We start from the raw sequence: 16818 nt of genomic DNA, 5'->3' as shown, positions 1-16818 counted from the left end.
AAGAATATGACAGCATAAGCGTGGAAATGAATAAAATCATGTCTACAGGTGTGGGGACAGGTGTAACAAAGCTCTGCTGACCTTGACCAGGGTAGGGGCAGGTGGACAGGTGTAAGAACAGGTGTACTGACCTTGATCAGGGTAGGGGCAGGTGTACAGGTGTAAGAACAGGTGTACTGACCTTGATCAGGGTAGGGCAGGTTTACAGGTGTAAGAACAGGTGTACTGACCTTGATCAGGGTAGGGCAGGTGTAAGAACAGGTGTACTGACCTTGATCAGGGTAGGGGCAGGTGGACAGGTGTAAGAACAGGTGTACTGACCTTGATCAGGGTAGGGGCAGGTGTACAGGTGTAGAACAGGTGTACTGACCCTGCAGTCAGGGTAGGGGCAGGTATAAGAACAGGTGTACTGACCTTGATCAGGGTAGGGGCAGAATAAGAACAGGTGTACTGACCTTGATCAGGGTAGGGGCAGGTGTAGAACAGGTGTACTAACCTTGATCAGGGTAGGGGCAGGTGTACAGGTGTAAAACAGGTACTGACCTTGATCAGGGTAGGGGCAGGTGTACAGGTGTAGAACAGGTGTACTAACCTTGATCAGGGTAGGGCAGGTGTACAGGTGTAAGAACAGGTGTACTGACCTTGATCAGGGTAGGCAGGTGTAGAACAGGTGTACTGACCTTGATCAGGGTAGGGGCAGGTGGACAGGTGTAGAACAGGTGTACTGACCTTGATCAGGGTAGGGCAGGTGTACAGGTGTAGAACAGGTGTACTGACCTTGATCAGGGAGTAGGGGCAGGTGTAAGAACAGGTGTACTGACCTTGATCAGGGTGGGCAGGTATAAGAACAGGTGTACTGACCTTGTGATCAGGGTAGGGGCAGGTGTAGAACAGGTGTACTGACCTTGATCAGGGTAGAGGGCAGGTGTAAGAACAGGTGTACTGACCTTGATCAGGGGTAGGGGCAGGTGTAAGAACAGGTGTACTGACCCTGTGAGGGTAGGGGCAGGTGTAGAACAGGTGTACTGACCTTGATGAGGTGGGGCAGGTGTAGAACAGGTGTACTGACCTTGATGAGGGTAGGGCAGGTGTAGAACAGGTGTACTGACCTTGATGAGGGTAGGGGCAGGTGTAGAACAGGTGTACTGACCTTGATGAGGGTGGGCAGGTGTAGAACAGGTGTACTGACCTTGATCAGGGTAGGGGCAATGCTGGAGCACGGAGAGACGACGGTCTTCATACACTTGTCATGGACCACGAAGTTACACACTGTGGAGGAGATGATGAGTGTTAGTGCTGACGAACTCTACTGAGCCTCTCTTATTGTGCCTCTTAACTAAATCAGCTTTATGGCGAAAGAATGAATTAGGGATCCCTGGAAATCACCTGTCTTTAGGAGCTATATCAGGGCTACAACGAAGCCAGTGCACTGTTGTTGGGGACCCGTGTGTGTGTGTGTGTGTGTGTGTGTGTGTGTGTGTGTGTGTGTGTGTGTGTGTGTGTGTGTGTGTGTGTGTGTGTGTGTGTGTGTAAAAAAAGTTGTTTATAATTTGTCTACAGGCCTAAAAAATTCATGTTATGTCAACTCTTAACTTGAACATAATATAAAATATATTCCGATGTATTAGGGAGACATGTGTCAATACATCTTTCTAACTCATCTGAATTATTTCACGTTTTAAAATCGTCATGACACTATTTTTTTTAAACACACTATGGATGACTTCTTGACACACATACACTGACAGGTTCCAAAAATAGTATATCGTATCAATCTTGAACCCTAGATATGATCTCTAAGATAAAAATGATTTTAAAAATATCAAGAGAAGCACACACGCAATGCCTTGACTCCTACTTCATAAAATGTCAAAGGGTTTCCACAGACAAGCGTCCTTTAATCCGGTATGAATAAATGTAAATTCAGTGAAGATTTATCACACGTTTCCGTCAACAATTCTCAGTATTAGGCAGCTTTCAGTGTTACCAGAAGGTGAAGAATACCAGTAACGTGGACGCAGCTTTTATGTCTCCTCATAATATACTGTAAGTTTGGCTTTTGTCCAGTTCTTTCTATTGTCCTAACATAATTAATACACTCAAGATTATGCACACAAACTATCCTCCTCATATAGTTCACTTACCAATGGAAATTTTGAAGAAGAAAAAAGACGTAGAGGTTAATACAACAGTTTTAGTACAAGTGACAAGTTTCATGAAGTGTACAGACAAAGGTTTCGAATAAATAGACGAACGTAGAAGTGGGTCGCTTTGCTCTGTTGATGATATTTTGTTTTATTGAATTTTAACGATTCGCGGCTAGTGTTATTATACCTTAAACTCTCACACACATATATCAACAACACAAAAAAATTCGACTTCCAAATATTCTACAGACATGTTAAACACACACAAAAAGGAATATAAGTGTTGGTGTTTGAAAGCCATTAATCTGGACCATTATAACGTTAACCTTGATGTGAGGAGATTTTCATAGTCTAAAACTGCACAATACTTAAAAAATCTGAGTTCACTGTGAAAGACATCTGTAGTTAGTAATGCTAATATTACTGAAACATTTTATTAAGTTCAAAATTATATATTTAATACTGAAGGCTCTGAAGCACTATTAATAAGTTCAGTACTATATTATATTTATCTGATATGAGTGAAGGATCGTTGATGTTATTATTAGAATCAGTAGGTTTGTTACATGTGAGGAAGAAACTTGTGTGATGATCTTTATTATTATGACACACACACACACCACCAGTAGATGCCAATTCCCCCCAGGTATTTATTTAGCTGTCATTGTCAATATGTGGCAACACACCTGGCTATTTAAGGCATAATACAACAGGGGGAAGAATGTCTGTATTTTTACCCTGCCAGCCATTGTTAGAGTCCACAGTCAGCCATACTGTGTCGAGTTTCATTATATAACTCACTCATTTTTGGGGGTATCTATTTAATTAACCAATTATATTTAAAGTGCTCATCAATAAGTTAAATATGTTCCTATACTATAAAAATGGTGTGTGTGTGTGTGTGTGTGTGTGTGTGTGTGTGTGTGTGTGTGTGTGTGTGTGTGTGTGTGTGTGTGTGTGTGTGTGTGTGTGTGTGTGTGTGTGTGTGTGTGTGTGTGTGTGTGTGTGTGTGTGTGTGTGTGTGTGTGTGTGCTCCAGGTATACTTGTGGCAATCTATAATTATAATCCGTACAGCAAGTACACTACAACAACTACAGTACACCAGCAACACTATAAGACACAGGTGTGGTAGTGTCTTACCATAACGGGAGATTATCCTCACAATTTTACCGTAAGTTTGAACACAACATTTCTACCTCTATCATCTCTAAAGATTACCCCCCTCACACACACACAGATGATGTATTTCTTCTTGACCTAAGTTTCGAGAGTTCTGTGACAACACGGATAACCCACGAACGTTTCGGAACAACACAGTAAACCAAGAAAAATGTAAACACACTTCCAAGCACAGGAGACTCATGTTAGTTAAGAATTTACTTGGTTTCGTGTGTGATGATGACAACTAAACTATACGCCACGGGGCAACTGATGTAAAAACCTTGTGTGCCATCCTAGGTGTTCGGACACACCTCACCTCGTAAAAACTGGCCTGAGTGTATGTGTGTGTATATATATATATATATATATATATATATATATATATATATATATATATATATATATATATATATATATATATATATATATATATATATATATATATATATATAATAATGTGTGTGTGTGTGTGTGTACTTGTTGCCTTACCACTTTCCTATCATTATTTTCACTAATCCCTACTAATTTAACCCCTTTCTTTATGACCTAAGTAGCCCTTCCTTAACAGAGGCAGACAGACAGACAGAAAGACACCTTGATAAAAAAAGAATGAATACAAAACTCTGCCATTCTTGTGTTGTTAAGACAGAGTGGTGGAGGATAATGGCAGGTGATGACCCCGTGTTAACGACGGTAGTTAGTGCCTGGTAATGACACTAGTTCACCTTAATAACACTAAACAACGGTGTTTTGCTGGGAGGTGGAGGGTGTTGTAGAGTGTGAGTACACTCTTGGGTGTAGGGGTGTGGCGGTGGGTGTAGAGTGTGGCGGTGGGTGTAGAGTGTGGTGGTGGGTGTAGAGTGTGGTGGTGGGTGTAGAGTGTGGTGGTGGGTGTAGAGTGTGGTGGTGGGTGTAGAGTGTGGTGGTGGGTGTGAGTGTGTGGTGGTGGGTGTAGAGTGTGGTGGTGGGTGTAGAGTGTGGTGGTGGGTGTAGAGTGTGGTGGGTGTGTAGTGTGTGGTGGTGGGCGTAGTATGGTGGTGGGTGTAGAGTGTGGTGGTGGGCGTAGTGTGGTGGTGGGTGTAGAGTGTGTGGAGGGGTGGAGAGTGTGGTGGAGGAGGTGTAGAGTGTGGTGGTGGGTGTAGAGTGTGGTGGTGGGCTGTGTATGGTGGTGGGTGTAGAGTGTGGTGGTGGGCATGGTGTATGGTGGTGGGTGTAGAGTGTGGTGGAGGGTGTAGAGTGTGGTGGAGGGTGTAGAAGTGTGGTGGTGGGTGTAGGTGTGGTGGTGGGCGTAGTGTATGGTGGTGGGTGTGAGAGTGTGGTGGTGGGGTGTAGTGTGGCAGGTGGTGGGTTAGAGGGAGTGTGGTGGTGGGTGTAGAGTGTGGTGGGTGTAAAGTGTGGTGGTGGTGGGTGTAGAGTGTGGTGGTGGGTGTAGAGTGTGGTGGTGGGTGTAGAGTGTGGTGGTGGTGGGTGTGGAGTATGGTGGTGGGTGTAGAGTGTGGTGGTGGGTGTGGAGAGTGTGGTGGTGGGTGTGGAAGTGTGGTGGTGGGTGTAGAGTGTGGTGGTGGGTGGGGAGTGTGGTGGTGTGTGGTGTAGAGTGTGGCGGTGGGTGTAGTGTATGGTGGCATTGTATCTAGAGATTGTGGGATTGTGTTGGTTGTGGTGTGATAGTATGGTGATCTTGTGGTAAAGGGTATGGTGTTGTGGTAGAATGGTGTGGCGTTATGATATAGGGTGTGGTGTTGTGGCAAATCATGGTAGTGTCGTAGTAGTGTTATTGACGAGGGTGTGGTGTGAGGGTGTTGTGAAAAATGGTGTAATGCTGTGGTAGAATATGGTGGTGATGTGGTAGAGGGTGTGGCGTATGGTGGTATTGATGGTAGTGGTGATGTAGGAGATGATGGAAGGTAATAGTGAAGAGGATGGTGGCAATGGTAGTGATGATGGTAGTGGTGAAGGGTCGAAGGAGGAGATGGTGGTGGTGGTTAGTGGTAATAATGGTGCTGCCGTAGTTAGTGGTAGTGGTAATGGCGTGGTGGTGATGGTGATGATGGTGCTGGCCATAATGGTGACGATGGTGGTAGCTTGTAGAAAGTGCCATGTTATCTACCACTCTGGTTTATAAAAGCGTGGTAGGTCGTAGTGCCTCGCTGATAGATTATTAAGTGGAGATGTCAGAAGTGGAAGGAGAGAGAGCCACCCACCCAAACTCACAGCTTCTTTCTTTCCTTTATTCTCGTTTAAACCCGCTGAGTGTATTATTATTATGACATTTACCGCTCGTAGAGTACTATAAGAATGTGGTGTAGGTAGGGTGAAGGAGGAAGGGAGAGGGAGAGGGAAAGGGAGAGGGAAAGGGAGAGGGAGGCGAAGAAACACCAGCGAAGGTTCCAGCCTATGTTTGTTTCGTACATCGATCGGGCCGACGGGTCCATTCCTGCCAGCGCGGGGGAGGCCACATCCCATGTCCCCGCTCACACCATCATGATAGAACATCTCTTTATTTACATCATGTCACCCACCGTCCTGCCTCATTCACGTCTACTCATCTCCCACACACACACACACACACACACACACTCCATTACACACTGCTCAATATTCTTGTTATCTGTCATTATCTACTGAGCGTTTGAGTCAACTAGAGAGATTAATGGAGACTCAGAAGATCAATTTTCTGTGTATCTCAGTGAGAGTAGTGTGGACCGCCATGACTCCACCTCCATCTTCCACTCTACCTTATGACTATCTTCCTCCTCCTCCCAGCTAGCCAACACCCTGGTCCATGTGTACACCGCCACACTCTACACCTTCTACCACAACACCACCTCACCTACACCCTACACAACACCATCATCACACTATCACAACACCATCATCACACCCTACCACACTATCACAACACCATCATCACACCCTACCACACTATCACAACACCATCATCACTCTACCACACTATCACAACACATCATCACACCCTACCACACTATCCAACACCATCATCAACCTACCACACTATCACAACACCATCACACCCTACCACACTATCACAACATCATCATCACACCCTACCACACTTTCACAACACCATCATCACACCCTACCACACTATAACCACCATCATCACACCTACCACACTATCACAACACCATCATCACACCCTACCACTATCACAACACCATCATCACACCCTACACACTATCACAACACCATCATCACACCCTACCACACTATCACAACACCATCATCACACCCTACCACACTATCACAACACCATCATACACCCTACCACGCTATCACAACACCATCATCACACCCTACCACACCATCATCACACCCTACCACACTATCACACCATCATCACACCCTACCACACTATCACAACACCATCATCACACCCTACCACGCTATCACAACACCATCATCAACCTACCACACTATCACAACACCATCATCACACCCTACCACACACTATCACAACACCACATCACACCCTACCACGCTATCACAACACCATCATCAACCTACCACACTATCACAACACCATCATCACATCCTACCACACCATCATCACACCCACACACCATCATCACACCCTACACACACTATCACAACACCATCATCACACCCTACCACACCTATCCAACACCATCATCACACCCTACCACACTATCACAACACCATCATCAACCTACCACACTATCACAACACCATCACACACCCTACCACACCATCACAACACCATCATCAACCTACCACACTATCACAACACCATCATCAAACTCACCACACTATCACAACACCATCATCACACCTACCACACACTATCACAACACCATCATCACACCCTACCACACTATCACAACACCATCATCAACCCACTCACACCATCACAACACCCATCATCACACACCCTACCACACTATCACAACACCATCATCACACTCTAACACACTATCACAACACCATCATCACACCCTACCACACTATCACAACACCATCATCACACCCTACCACACCATCACAACACCATCATCAACCTACCACACCTATCACAACACCATCATCACACCCTACCACACTATCACAACATCATCATCACACCCTACCACACTATCCACAACACCATCATCACACCCCACCACACTATCACAACACCATCATCACACCCTACCACACTATCAACACCATCATCAACCTACACACTATCACAACACCATCATCACACCCTACCACACTATCACAACACCATCATCACACCCTACCACACTATCACAACACCATCATCAACCTACCACACTATCACAACACCATCATCACACTCTACCACACTATCACAACACCATCATCACACCCTTCCACACTATCACAACACCATCATCACACCCTACCACACTATCACAACACCATCATCACACTCTACCACACTATCACAACACCATCACACCACTACCACAACATTACCACCACCATCTTAGTCATCACCATCCCCTTCACTAGCTTTCTCATTATCTCCCTCAACACCACCAGTACTACTACCACCAATACTATCACCAGCACTATCAATGTTGTCAGTACCAACACCATCATCATCATCATCATCATCATCATCATCATCATCATCATCATCATTACCACCATTACCACACTAAAAACATCACCACCATGATCGTCACCACCATCACGACAATCACCACCACAATCACCACCACTACCACCATCATCACTACCACCACCAGATAGCGAGTGTGGTGACAGGGGGGGGGGGTGGTTGAGAGAAGAGTTAAGAGGAACAAGTTACAACAACAACAATTATATCATACAGAGAGAAAGACAGGTGATAGCGATAATGTTACCACACGACAGACAGGCTAAAATGATATATACCCCCGCCTCTCACCTACACTATAACACGCACCACACAGTAGCCGCTACATTGGTACTGTCACCTTTGTAAACACTCTACAAAGGTGCACCCTCTCTCTCACGTCCACCACGCTAACTTACCCAACAAATTAATTTTGACGTGACTGACGCACAGACGGACGGAGACCAGTATGATAGTGAGTTGGTGAGGTAGATGTGGTGCTAGTGATGGTGGTGGTGATAGTGAGGGAGTCATGATGCTGGTGATAGTGAGGGAGGGGTGGAGATAGTGAGAGTGACGGTGTTGATGGCAGAGCTGGTAAACAGTGATTGTGATGATGATAGTGAGGGTAAGTTAGTTAAAAAATGTGATCAAGTGAATTCCTAATGTGAACATGACACACCTGCCAGTAATTTCTTAACAAGTGGTGTTAAAATATTCTGATTATAGAAATTGTCGAAAGATGCAGTAAACGAATATATCAATGGTAATATATCAGTAGTAAATGGTATGTCAGTGACACGGTTGTAATAATGTCAATTGTAATAATATGTCAGAAATGATAATATGTCAGCAGTAATGTCAGTAATAATAAAAATAATAATATCGAAACAGCAGCAATAGCTAAAAGTGTTTCAAAGTTTCATTCTGATACTGTACATCTCTTTTAATTGTTGGTTGTTGATAACTCCTTGAAGACCTTAGTTGTTAAAACTCAGAAATATATCACAGTAACCTAATTTAACCTCACTTTACCCCGGTTTACTCATGTTTTACCTCACCATTTGGTTTTGCAGGAAAATTGTGTGACAGATATATATCAGTTTAAGTAAGACACCTACAGGCAATTATCCATTTCAGTGGGAACAGACCACCCGAGGCAAAAATGAAGTTCTCTTTCGCTCTACGCCATGTTAGTGTCTGTATCGCGTCCACAGCGTCAAGAGGTGCCATGATATTGAAAGTAAACAGCTCGAGCGAACGAAAGCAAACCATCATTGAATTATGTCAGATTTTCACAGTAACTAACCAATTAGCGCCTCTGTCCGACCCTAAAATTGAATACTGTATAATCAATTCTGGGAAAGTTCAGTTGTTTGTTTCTGCTAAAACTATAGTTCAGTGATAATTTGTTTTAATTCCATGTAGCCATTTTCTATGTGGCTCCAACTCAAAGCTATCACCGAATTGTATTGTGTCTAATGTTAGCGAGAACGAATCACTGAGCGCTGGTATCCAAGTTTAAAATTGCAACATCCTCTGTTACCAGTCTTGCGACAGCGCCCAGAAGGTCATTCCTGCTAAAATCAGTGTTCAAAGATTTCAAATTGCTGAAGCACGAAGAAGCATGTTGGTGACACTTGCTACTGTCGTGTAAAAGAACACAGCGTTTTACTTTTTAGTCGACTTCCACGACTTTCATTCTTAAGAATCTCGACTACTACAACAACTACTGAAGATAATGGGACTCCCGTCAACCTGATAGTTAAATTATTAAGCTTTCCAGGTACGTTCTCTAGACCGTGGTGTAGAACTGGTAAGAAAAAGCCACAACACCACAACTTAGGAGCTGTAGTTACTGGTACAGTTTGAACTCGAGTCGCTACCGACTTGCTGTGTTATACTTCTAACACTGGATGCATATTGAGCTTATTATTATTTACTAAGCACTTACAAAAAGTTGTAGAAGGGTCAGATTTGCTACAACTTTAAAATATCGACAACCATCACAACTACAAATTACTAACTCCCACGCTATGCTTACTACTCCTAAATCTTAGCTTTTAATGTGCCTAAATAATATAAATTTGTAAAATAGGTTTTCTGACCTGTTCATCCCAAGGGTAGCGGAAACACGACATAAAGATTTTTTTTCCAAAAAAATTTCGACAACTTTTTGCAGGACAAATGTCACTGATCATGTTTACATGATGTCACCTCAGAGCCTCTGTCGCCGAGTGTTAAGGCGGCGTCACATTGGTGCTTTCTTCCAAACACGTTTGGCAAACACGTTCCGGCCAGCAAAACAAAGAGACGTTTTGCGTCACACTGGGATGTTTTGTTGGCGTGTCTGACCAACGCAACGAACACAACCACAAAGCGTCTAGATGAGGTTCGCCATGGATCCCGTTTCTACAGTTGAGGCCTTGCAGGATTGTGCTATAGTTCTTCAATTGCTGAAGCAAGTGAGGCGTCTGCAAAAGCTAAAGAAAAGACAATGGGTGCGTCACCTCATCCTCCGAATACGAGGGTTAACATCCACACTTCAGGATGCAGGCCGTCCCGTGACATTCCTATGGATACCCAGTCATGTCGGTATCTTGGGGAATGAGGCAGCAGATGGCCTTGCCAAGACTGGCTGCAACAAGGCCACACCTGACTACGTTGTTCCTCGAACACTCTTACAGATTAGGACCCAAATTCGCCGCAAACAGAGAGAAGCTCGGGAAGCAGCCATCCCCCTGGACTCCCCGCCCACCTGGTGCGATGTCCTCCGTAAACTTCCTGACCTCTCGTATGTCTATGGGAAAGGGTCGCGGAAAGGGGACGTGATTGCTGCCCGTATCATCATTGGGTATGACTTTGCTTGGGAGATTGGTATCCCCGCATCCCCTGAGCAACGCTCTTGTGCGTTATGCAGAAGACCCGACAGCAGCACCCTTATCCACTACCTCCTAAGATGTCCCCACACACAACGCTTCCGTGACGCCTGCTGGACCACCACTCCACGACCCCCTGACGGAGACACGATGATCCTCCCCATACTGGCCAGATATTTTGTAAATAATATTGATTATGTGTTAAAGGAATATCCTTCCTTCCTTAGGCTTTAGTAAGCCCCTTTATAATATTTATACTGTATATACTTGTCACACTTGCCAGATGCTTCTGGTGTCATTGTACAGGGGCACCTAGTGACAGCACTAGGATCCAGCTTCCTCTATCAAGGAATAAACAATTGAAATTGAAATTGAATGGGTGCGTCGTGAAGTGTCTTTAAAAGTGGCGGCGGCTGGCTGGTCAAAGAAGACCCTGAATAATGATTTAATAATACTAAAGAAGTTTTAAAGTGACGAATAAATAGAAATATGTCACAGTTTATGTGTTATATTTTAAATTGTTATTGTTTCATGATTTATTTCAATTTTTACTTGAAATTATATGAAGCTCATTTGAGCACTAATCCGGCCAGCAACGATCCCCGCCAAACCGTTGTCCATTTCTAGCAACAGCCGAAATCCTGCTGCTTGTTGGACGTTTACCGTTTAGGCCAACGTCCAGCAAAACAGGCAACATGTTTGGAGGAGAGTGCCCAGTGTGCCGTCACCTTTAGCCAGAGCTGCAGAGTTTGTCCATCCAAAACAAAGGCGGGTGGGAAGTCTTCTCGGGCTGTCTCCAACATAATAATCGGGTTTATAATTAAGATCATATTATAAGGAAAAAATCCCTTATTAATGAGAGGGTCCTCATATTATTACCAATATGGCGCCCGTATGTCACAGGACCGGCTCAGCCAATAAGGTTCGATCACCTAGTTGACCACTGGTGTGCAATACTGTACTGGGCGTCAAATGCAACATCTTGTGCTAGGACCACTGAGGTAATAACATATCAGTTGTAATAATATATCACTAGTAATGATATATCTGCAGTAATATGATGTCAGGTGTGATAATAGAACAGTTATAATGATATGTCAGCAGCAATAATATGTCAGTAGTCATAATATGTGTGGCAATAATATTTCAGGTACGATAATATTTCAGCAGTAATAATATCAATAGTAAAGACTTGTAAAAAAATATAAAACCCGCTGAAGTACCAGGCGTTGCCAAGTTAACTAGAAAGGGCTCAAGCACATAGCCTATGTCCATCCTTGGCCAAAATTAAGTACACATGTAGAAATAACCGCACCAAATTTCAGCTCTCTATCTTAAAAAATATAGTCGTATAAAGCGATCAATCACACACAGACAAATTTTAAAAATTACAGGTATTATACAAGAAAAACGAAACAGTTTTAAACATTACATTCCGCAAAACTTTTATAAGTAACAGCATTTCAATTTACAACCACTTAACTTAGATAGTTACAAGTGTCTGCCCAGTGTTGCCCCTTACGATCCGTGACTGTGCTTTTTGTGTCCGTGTATTTTGATGGGTCGTGGGTAAAGTGTGCCCGTTTACCAGACAAATCCTTCGTGACGCGCCGGCACAGTAGGGTGATACGGAATAATATTAATGAATCCCGGGAGTTAGATTTCTCAGGTAACAGTAGTGAGATATGAGGATATTGACGGAACATAGGCAATGATCCGGGATGAAAGTGACGTACAACCTACCACGTCAGTCAAGCACAAGTCTTACATTCCTCCCTCACCTTGTTAGATCTCAAGTAGAAGAACCTGCATTAGTAACTACAAATCAACATTATCTATTTATTCAAACTGTTAACAGGCAGGTACAACACTGCCAGCTAATGTTTATAAATAGTATCAAGCCGTAAGTCTTGTATGAATCATTGATACAAAGTATTAACATATAATTTTGTGTATAGATTTAAAGTGTTTTTTTATTGTGACCATTGCATATTTAATTGGTAGAAAAGAAATATAAGTCATAATCGACAACAATTATAATAGTATCATGTGTTCAGTATTGTGTAATCCGGAAATAAGTAAGTCGTGGGAACTTAATTTTTTATAAATAATGAATTGTAACAATTCTTTATTTATTTTTATGAATATGTTGGAATTTTGTTTTTAATGGTAACCTTTTTATCAATACAAATTAAAGCGAACGTCATTTTTACTTAGGGTGTGTGATTTGATTAATGCATTGCAAATGAGTGCACCACCCTCGATGTTATTATTATCGTATTGTAATTTTTTACTGAAGTTTATCTCTATTTATTTTTATAACGTTGCAACAAAAGTTTATGTACTTTGACTACAAACAATATTAAATGTCTTCTTAAACATTGCTATATGCTTACCAGAAGTTTAGCAATCAAAAAATTTTGTTCACAACAAAAAATATCACTAGTTTTTCTTGTAAATTGTCCAGTAAACGTATTATTTTAATCAAGTCATAACAACTAATGTGTATAAAATCTTGGTGGATATAAGAAGACAGTGATACCAGTAGCCTGTGTTATCTTTAGCCTTGTGTTATCCAGTAGCCTGTGTTATCTTTAGCCTTGTGTTACCCAGTAGCCTGTGTTATCTTTAGCCTTGTGTTACCCAGTAGCCTGTGTAATCTTTAGCCTTGTGTTACCCTATAGCTTAGTGTTATCCTATAGCCTTGTATTGGGTAGTATCCTTGTATTACCCTGTAGCCTTGTATTAAGCTGTAACCTTGTATTAAGCTGTAACCTTGTATTAAGCTGTAGCCTTGTATTAAGCTGTAGCCTTGTATTAAGCTGTAACCTTGTATTAAGCTGTAGCCTTGTATTAAGCTGTAACCTTGTATTAACCTGTAGCCTTGTATTAAGCTGTAGCCTTGTATTAAGCTGTAACCTTGTATTAAGCTGTAGCCTTGTATTAAGCTGTAGCCTTGTATTAAGCTGTAACCTTGTATTAAGCTGCAGCCTTGTATTAAGCTGTAACCTTGTATTAAGCTGTATCCTTGCATTAAGCTGTAGCCTTGTATTAAGCTGTAGCCTTGTATTACCCTGTAGCCTTGTATTACCCTGTAGCCTTGTATTACCCTGTAGCCTTGTATTAAGCTGTAGCCTTGTATTAAGCTGTAGCCTTGTATTAAGCTGCAGCCTTGTATTGAGTTGTAGCCTTGAATTACCCTGTAGCCTTGTATTAAGCTGTAGCCTTGTATTAAGCTGTAGCCTTGTATTAGGCTGTAGCCTTGTATTAAGCTGTAGTTTTGTATTACCCTGCAGTCTTGTATTAAGCTGTAGCCTTGTATTAAGCTGTAGTCTTGTATTAAGCTGTAGCCTTGTATTAAGCTGTAGCCTTGTATTAGGCTGTAGCCTTGTATTAAGCTGTAGCCTTGTATCACCCTGTAGCTTTGTATTAAGCTGTAGTTTTGTATTACCCTGCAGTCTTGTATTAAGCTGTAGCCTTGTATTAAGCTGTAGTCTTGTATTAAGCTGTAGCCTTGTATTAAGCTGTAGTCTTGTATTAAGCTGTAGCCTTGTATTACCCTGTAGCTCAGTAGTATACGGGGTGACAGTACTTTGACCTCACAACAACAGTTGTTGTATTATCCTGCATTATGAGTCACAATTACTGTAACAGAAACCCACAATTTCATGCTACGTAACATGGTGGGGTCAAAGCATATCAGGTAATACCGAGTTTCTCAGACTTTAATTTGTCAAATAATGATCGTTATCAACTGTTTAGTTGTCTGTCAAAGCTCCCATTTCGTTATTGATTTTATATATGTTCAATTAATAGTCTACTGTTATTATTGTTATCATTATTATTTCTGGTACAAGGGATGCTGTTTTATTATTATTATTATTATTATTATTATTATTATTATTATTATTATTATTATTATTATTATTATTATTATGATGACATGAAAGAAAAAAAGATTAATCACACGAGTCTTTTTGATATAACATAACATAATACCCCAGGTGACAAGGTGAAGTCATGTCATAGAGGTTTCCTGATGTTTGATGTCTTCACACATAAACGTAATCCATGGGCGTTGTTCACGACACGGATGTTCAGTGTATGGAGGCTGTATTCATTCTCCTCTCATATTACTAATCTAGATAATTGTTATTAGTATTAATATTATATCAAATCTTCAGTATTGTCATCTGTTCAGACTGATGCCACATACTCAGTACTCGAATATTTTTTGAATAGTTACAATATTTCAACTTGGTCGTCACCGTAAACCATATATATAAACCGTGACACTTAACTGTGATAGCACAAGTTCAGGATTATGACACTTGTTATATTACTTGTTCTATTTTATTGTGACACTGGTTCATTAGCGTGGCATTTGTTTCTTATTGTGACACCTGTTCACAATAACGACACTTGTTCATCGCTGTGACGCTAAACCATCAAAATTTTGAGGTTTTTCATTATTGTGAAACTCCACTAATATGACACGTATTCTTTATTGAGACCACTGGCTCATTCTTGCAACACTTGTTCATTTTTGCAACACTTGTTCACTTTGTAACACTTGTTCACTTTTACACAGTTGTTCACTTTTGCAATACTTGTTCACTTTTGAGGCACTTTTTCATTATCGTGACAGCTGTTCATTATTGATACAGTTGTTCATCAGTGTGGCACTTGTTCATTCCCACACTTTCCTTGTGATTTTTTCATTATTGTGCCATTTGGTTAATACCGAAACGTTCTTCGTTACTGTAACACTTGTTCATTGTTGCAACACTTGTTCATTGTCGTAACACTTGATGTGAAAGAAAAAACATAATCTAGGGCTAATTAAGCGAACAATGGATAAAAAGTGCGACACGATACAAGGACCAGTTAACAAGAATCAAGAATCAAATGATTCAGGTCACAAGATTCAAGCCTAAGAATCTTCATGAATCGCCAAGAATCGCCAATATTTTCGACTTACCATCTATAATATTCAACGATTGATGAGTCAAGCTTAAGAACCATCAAGAATCACTATGATTCAGCAAGAACCAACCACTTACAGTCGCCCACAACGGACAGTAAACAACATAATATTTGACCCAAGTTGACCGTAGCATAGCGAGACGCCTCACATCCCGTGATCATCCCAGACTGTAAACACCGTTTCTACCTGATGTGTACATGCAGTGTACACTACCAGCGTGTACACTCCCACACCACGGCACAGACCAGTCGAGCATAGGACCGTATGGACGCCATCTTTAACGGTGATCGTTATCATCGATAACGCATGTCGATGTGTAACGTCATCCCCAGCCGAGTAAGACTTCATCACACTCGTGAGCCAGCTGGTGATTCTACGAGACTCAAAACTATTGCAGTTCATCTCTTCCAGTGGGTTAGTACACAAGCATGCTCTAGGCTTGAGACTACGCCAGACATACTGATAAGTGGATTTCAACCAAATCTTCACACAGTAGTCATCACAAAATACAAATTGTAGACATCTGCTAATGCTACACATATTTTGTGTAACGTGTTTAGAAACATGTACAGTAGGTTAATAACCGTGAATACCTGGTATGGCGGTGACTGAACAGTGTTATAGCACCATTATGAATAATAAATACCCCGATATACTACTCAGTAGCCGCTTGCTCACAGCAGGGACAAAATTCAAATGTCTGACTTCTATTGTGTAGACGTGAGTGTTGTGACAACTGGTTGGCTTCCGCCCCTAGACTCGGTAGTCCGTCACTAACCACTGTGAGAACACACAGTATCTTACCATGGGAACACTCCTAATTATCGCTTCCCATACATATATATATATATATATATATATATATATATATATATATATATATATATATATATATATATATATATATATATATATATATATATATATATAGTGCTGCCACAAATAAAAAATAAATACTCAGCTGTGTCTCAAGAAACTCCCTGCCACTTACTTTTCAAGCATACTGACAATAATATTCTGTTTATAAGTAAGAAAGACTATTACAAAATAACACTTTT

General features: G+C 41.6%; 1 protein-coding gene across 7 annotated transcripts in view; it reads right to left on the bottom strand.

Moving 5' to 3' along the window:
• Positions 1 to 16818, bottom strand: part of LOC121862272 (diacylglycerol kinase theta-like) — a 121560-nt gene that overhangs the window by 53273 nt on the left and 51469 nt on the right. For all 7 annotated transcript variants that reach the window (XR_006088209.1, XM_042360388.1, XM_042360391.1 and 4 more), the window contains exon 2: positions 1190 to 1269. Coding sequence is in view for 6 of the 7 variants with exons in the window: in XM_042360388.1 (XP_042216322.1) it covers positions 1190 to 1269 (80 nt within the window). In the remaining variant the exon portion in view is untranslated. The remainder of the gene's footprint in view (positions 1 to 1189; positions 1270 to 16818) is intronic.

This window comes from Homarus americanus, unplaced genomic scaffold, assembly GCF_018991925.1.
Source record: "Homarus americanus isolate GMGI-L3 unplaced genomic scaffold, GMGI_Hamer_2.0 scaffold31037, whole genome shotgun sequence".
Taxonomy (NCBI): domain Eukaryota; kingdom Metazoa; phylum Arthropoda; class Malacostraca; order Decapoda; family Nephropidae; genus Homarus; species Homarus americanus.
The sequence above is the reverse complement of the archived record's forward strand: the minus strand, read 5'-3'. Positions and strand labels throughout refer to the sequence as shown.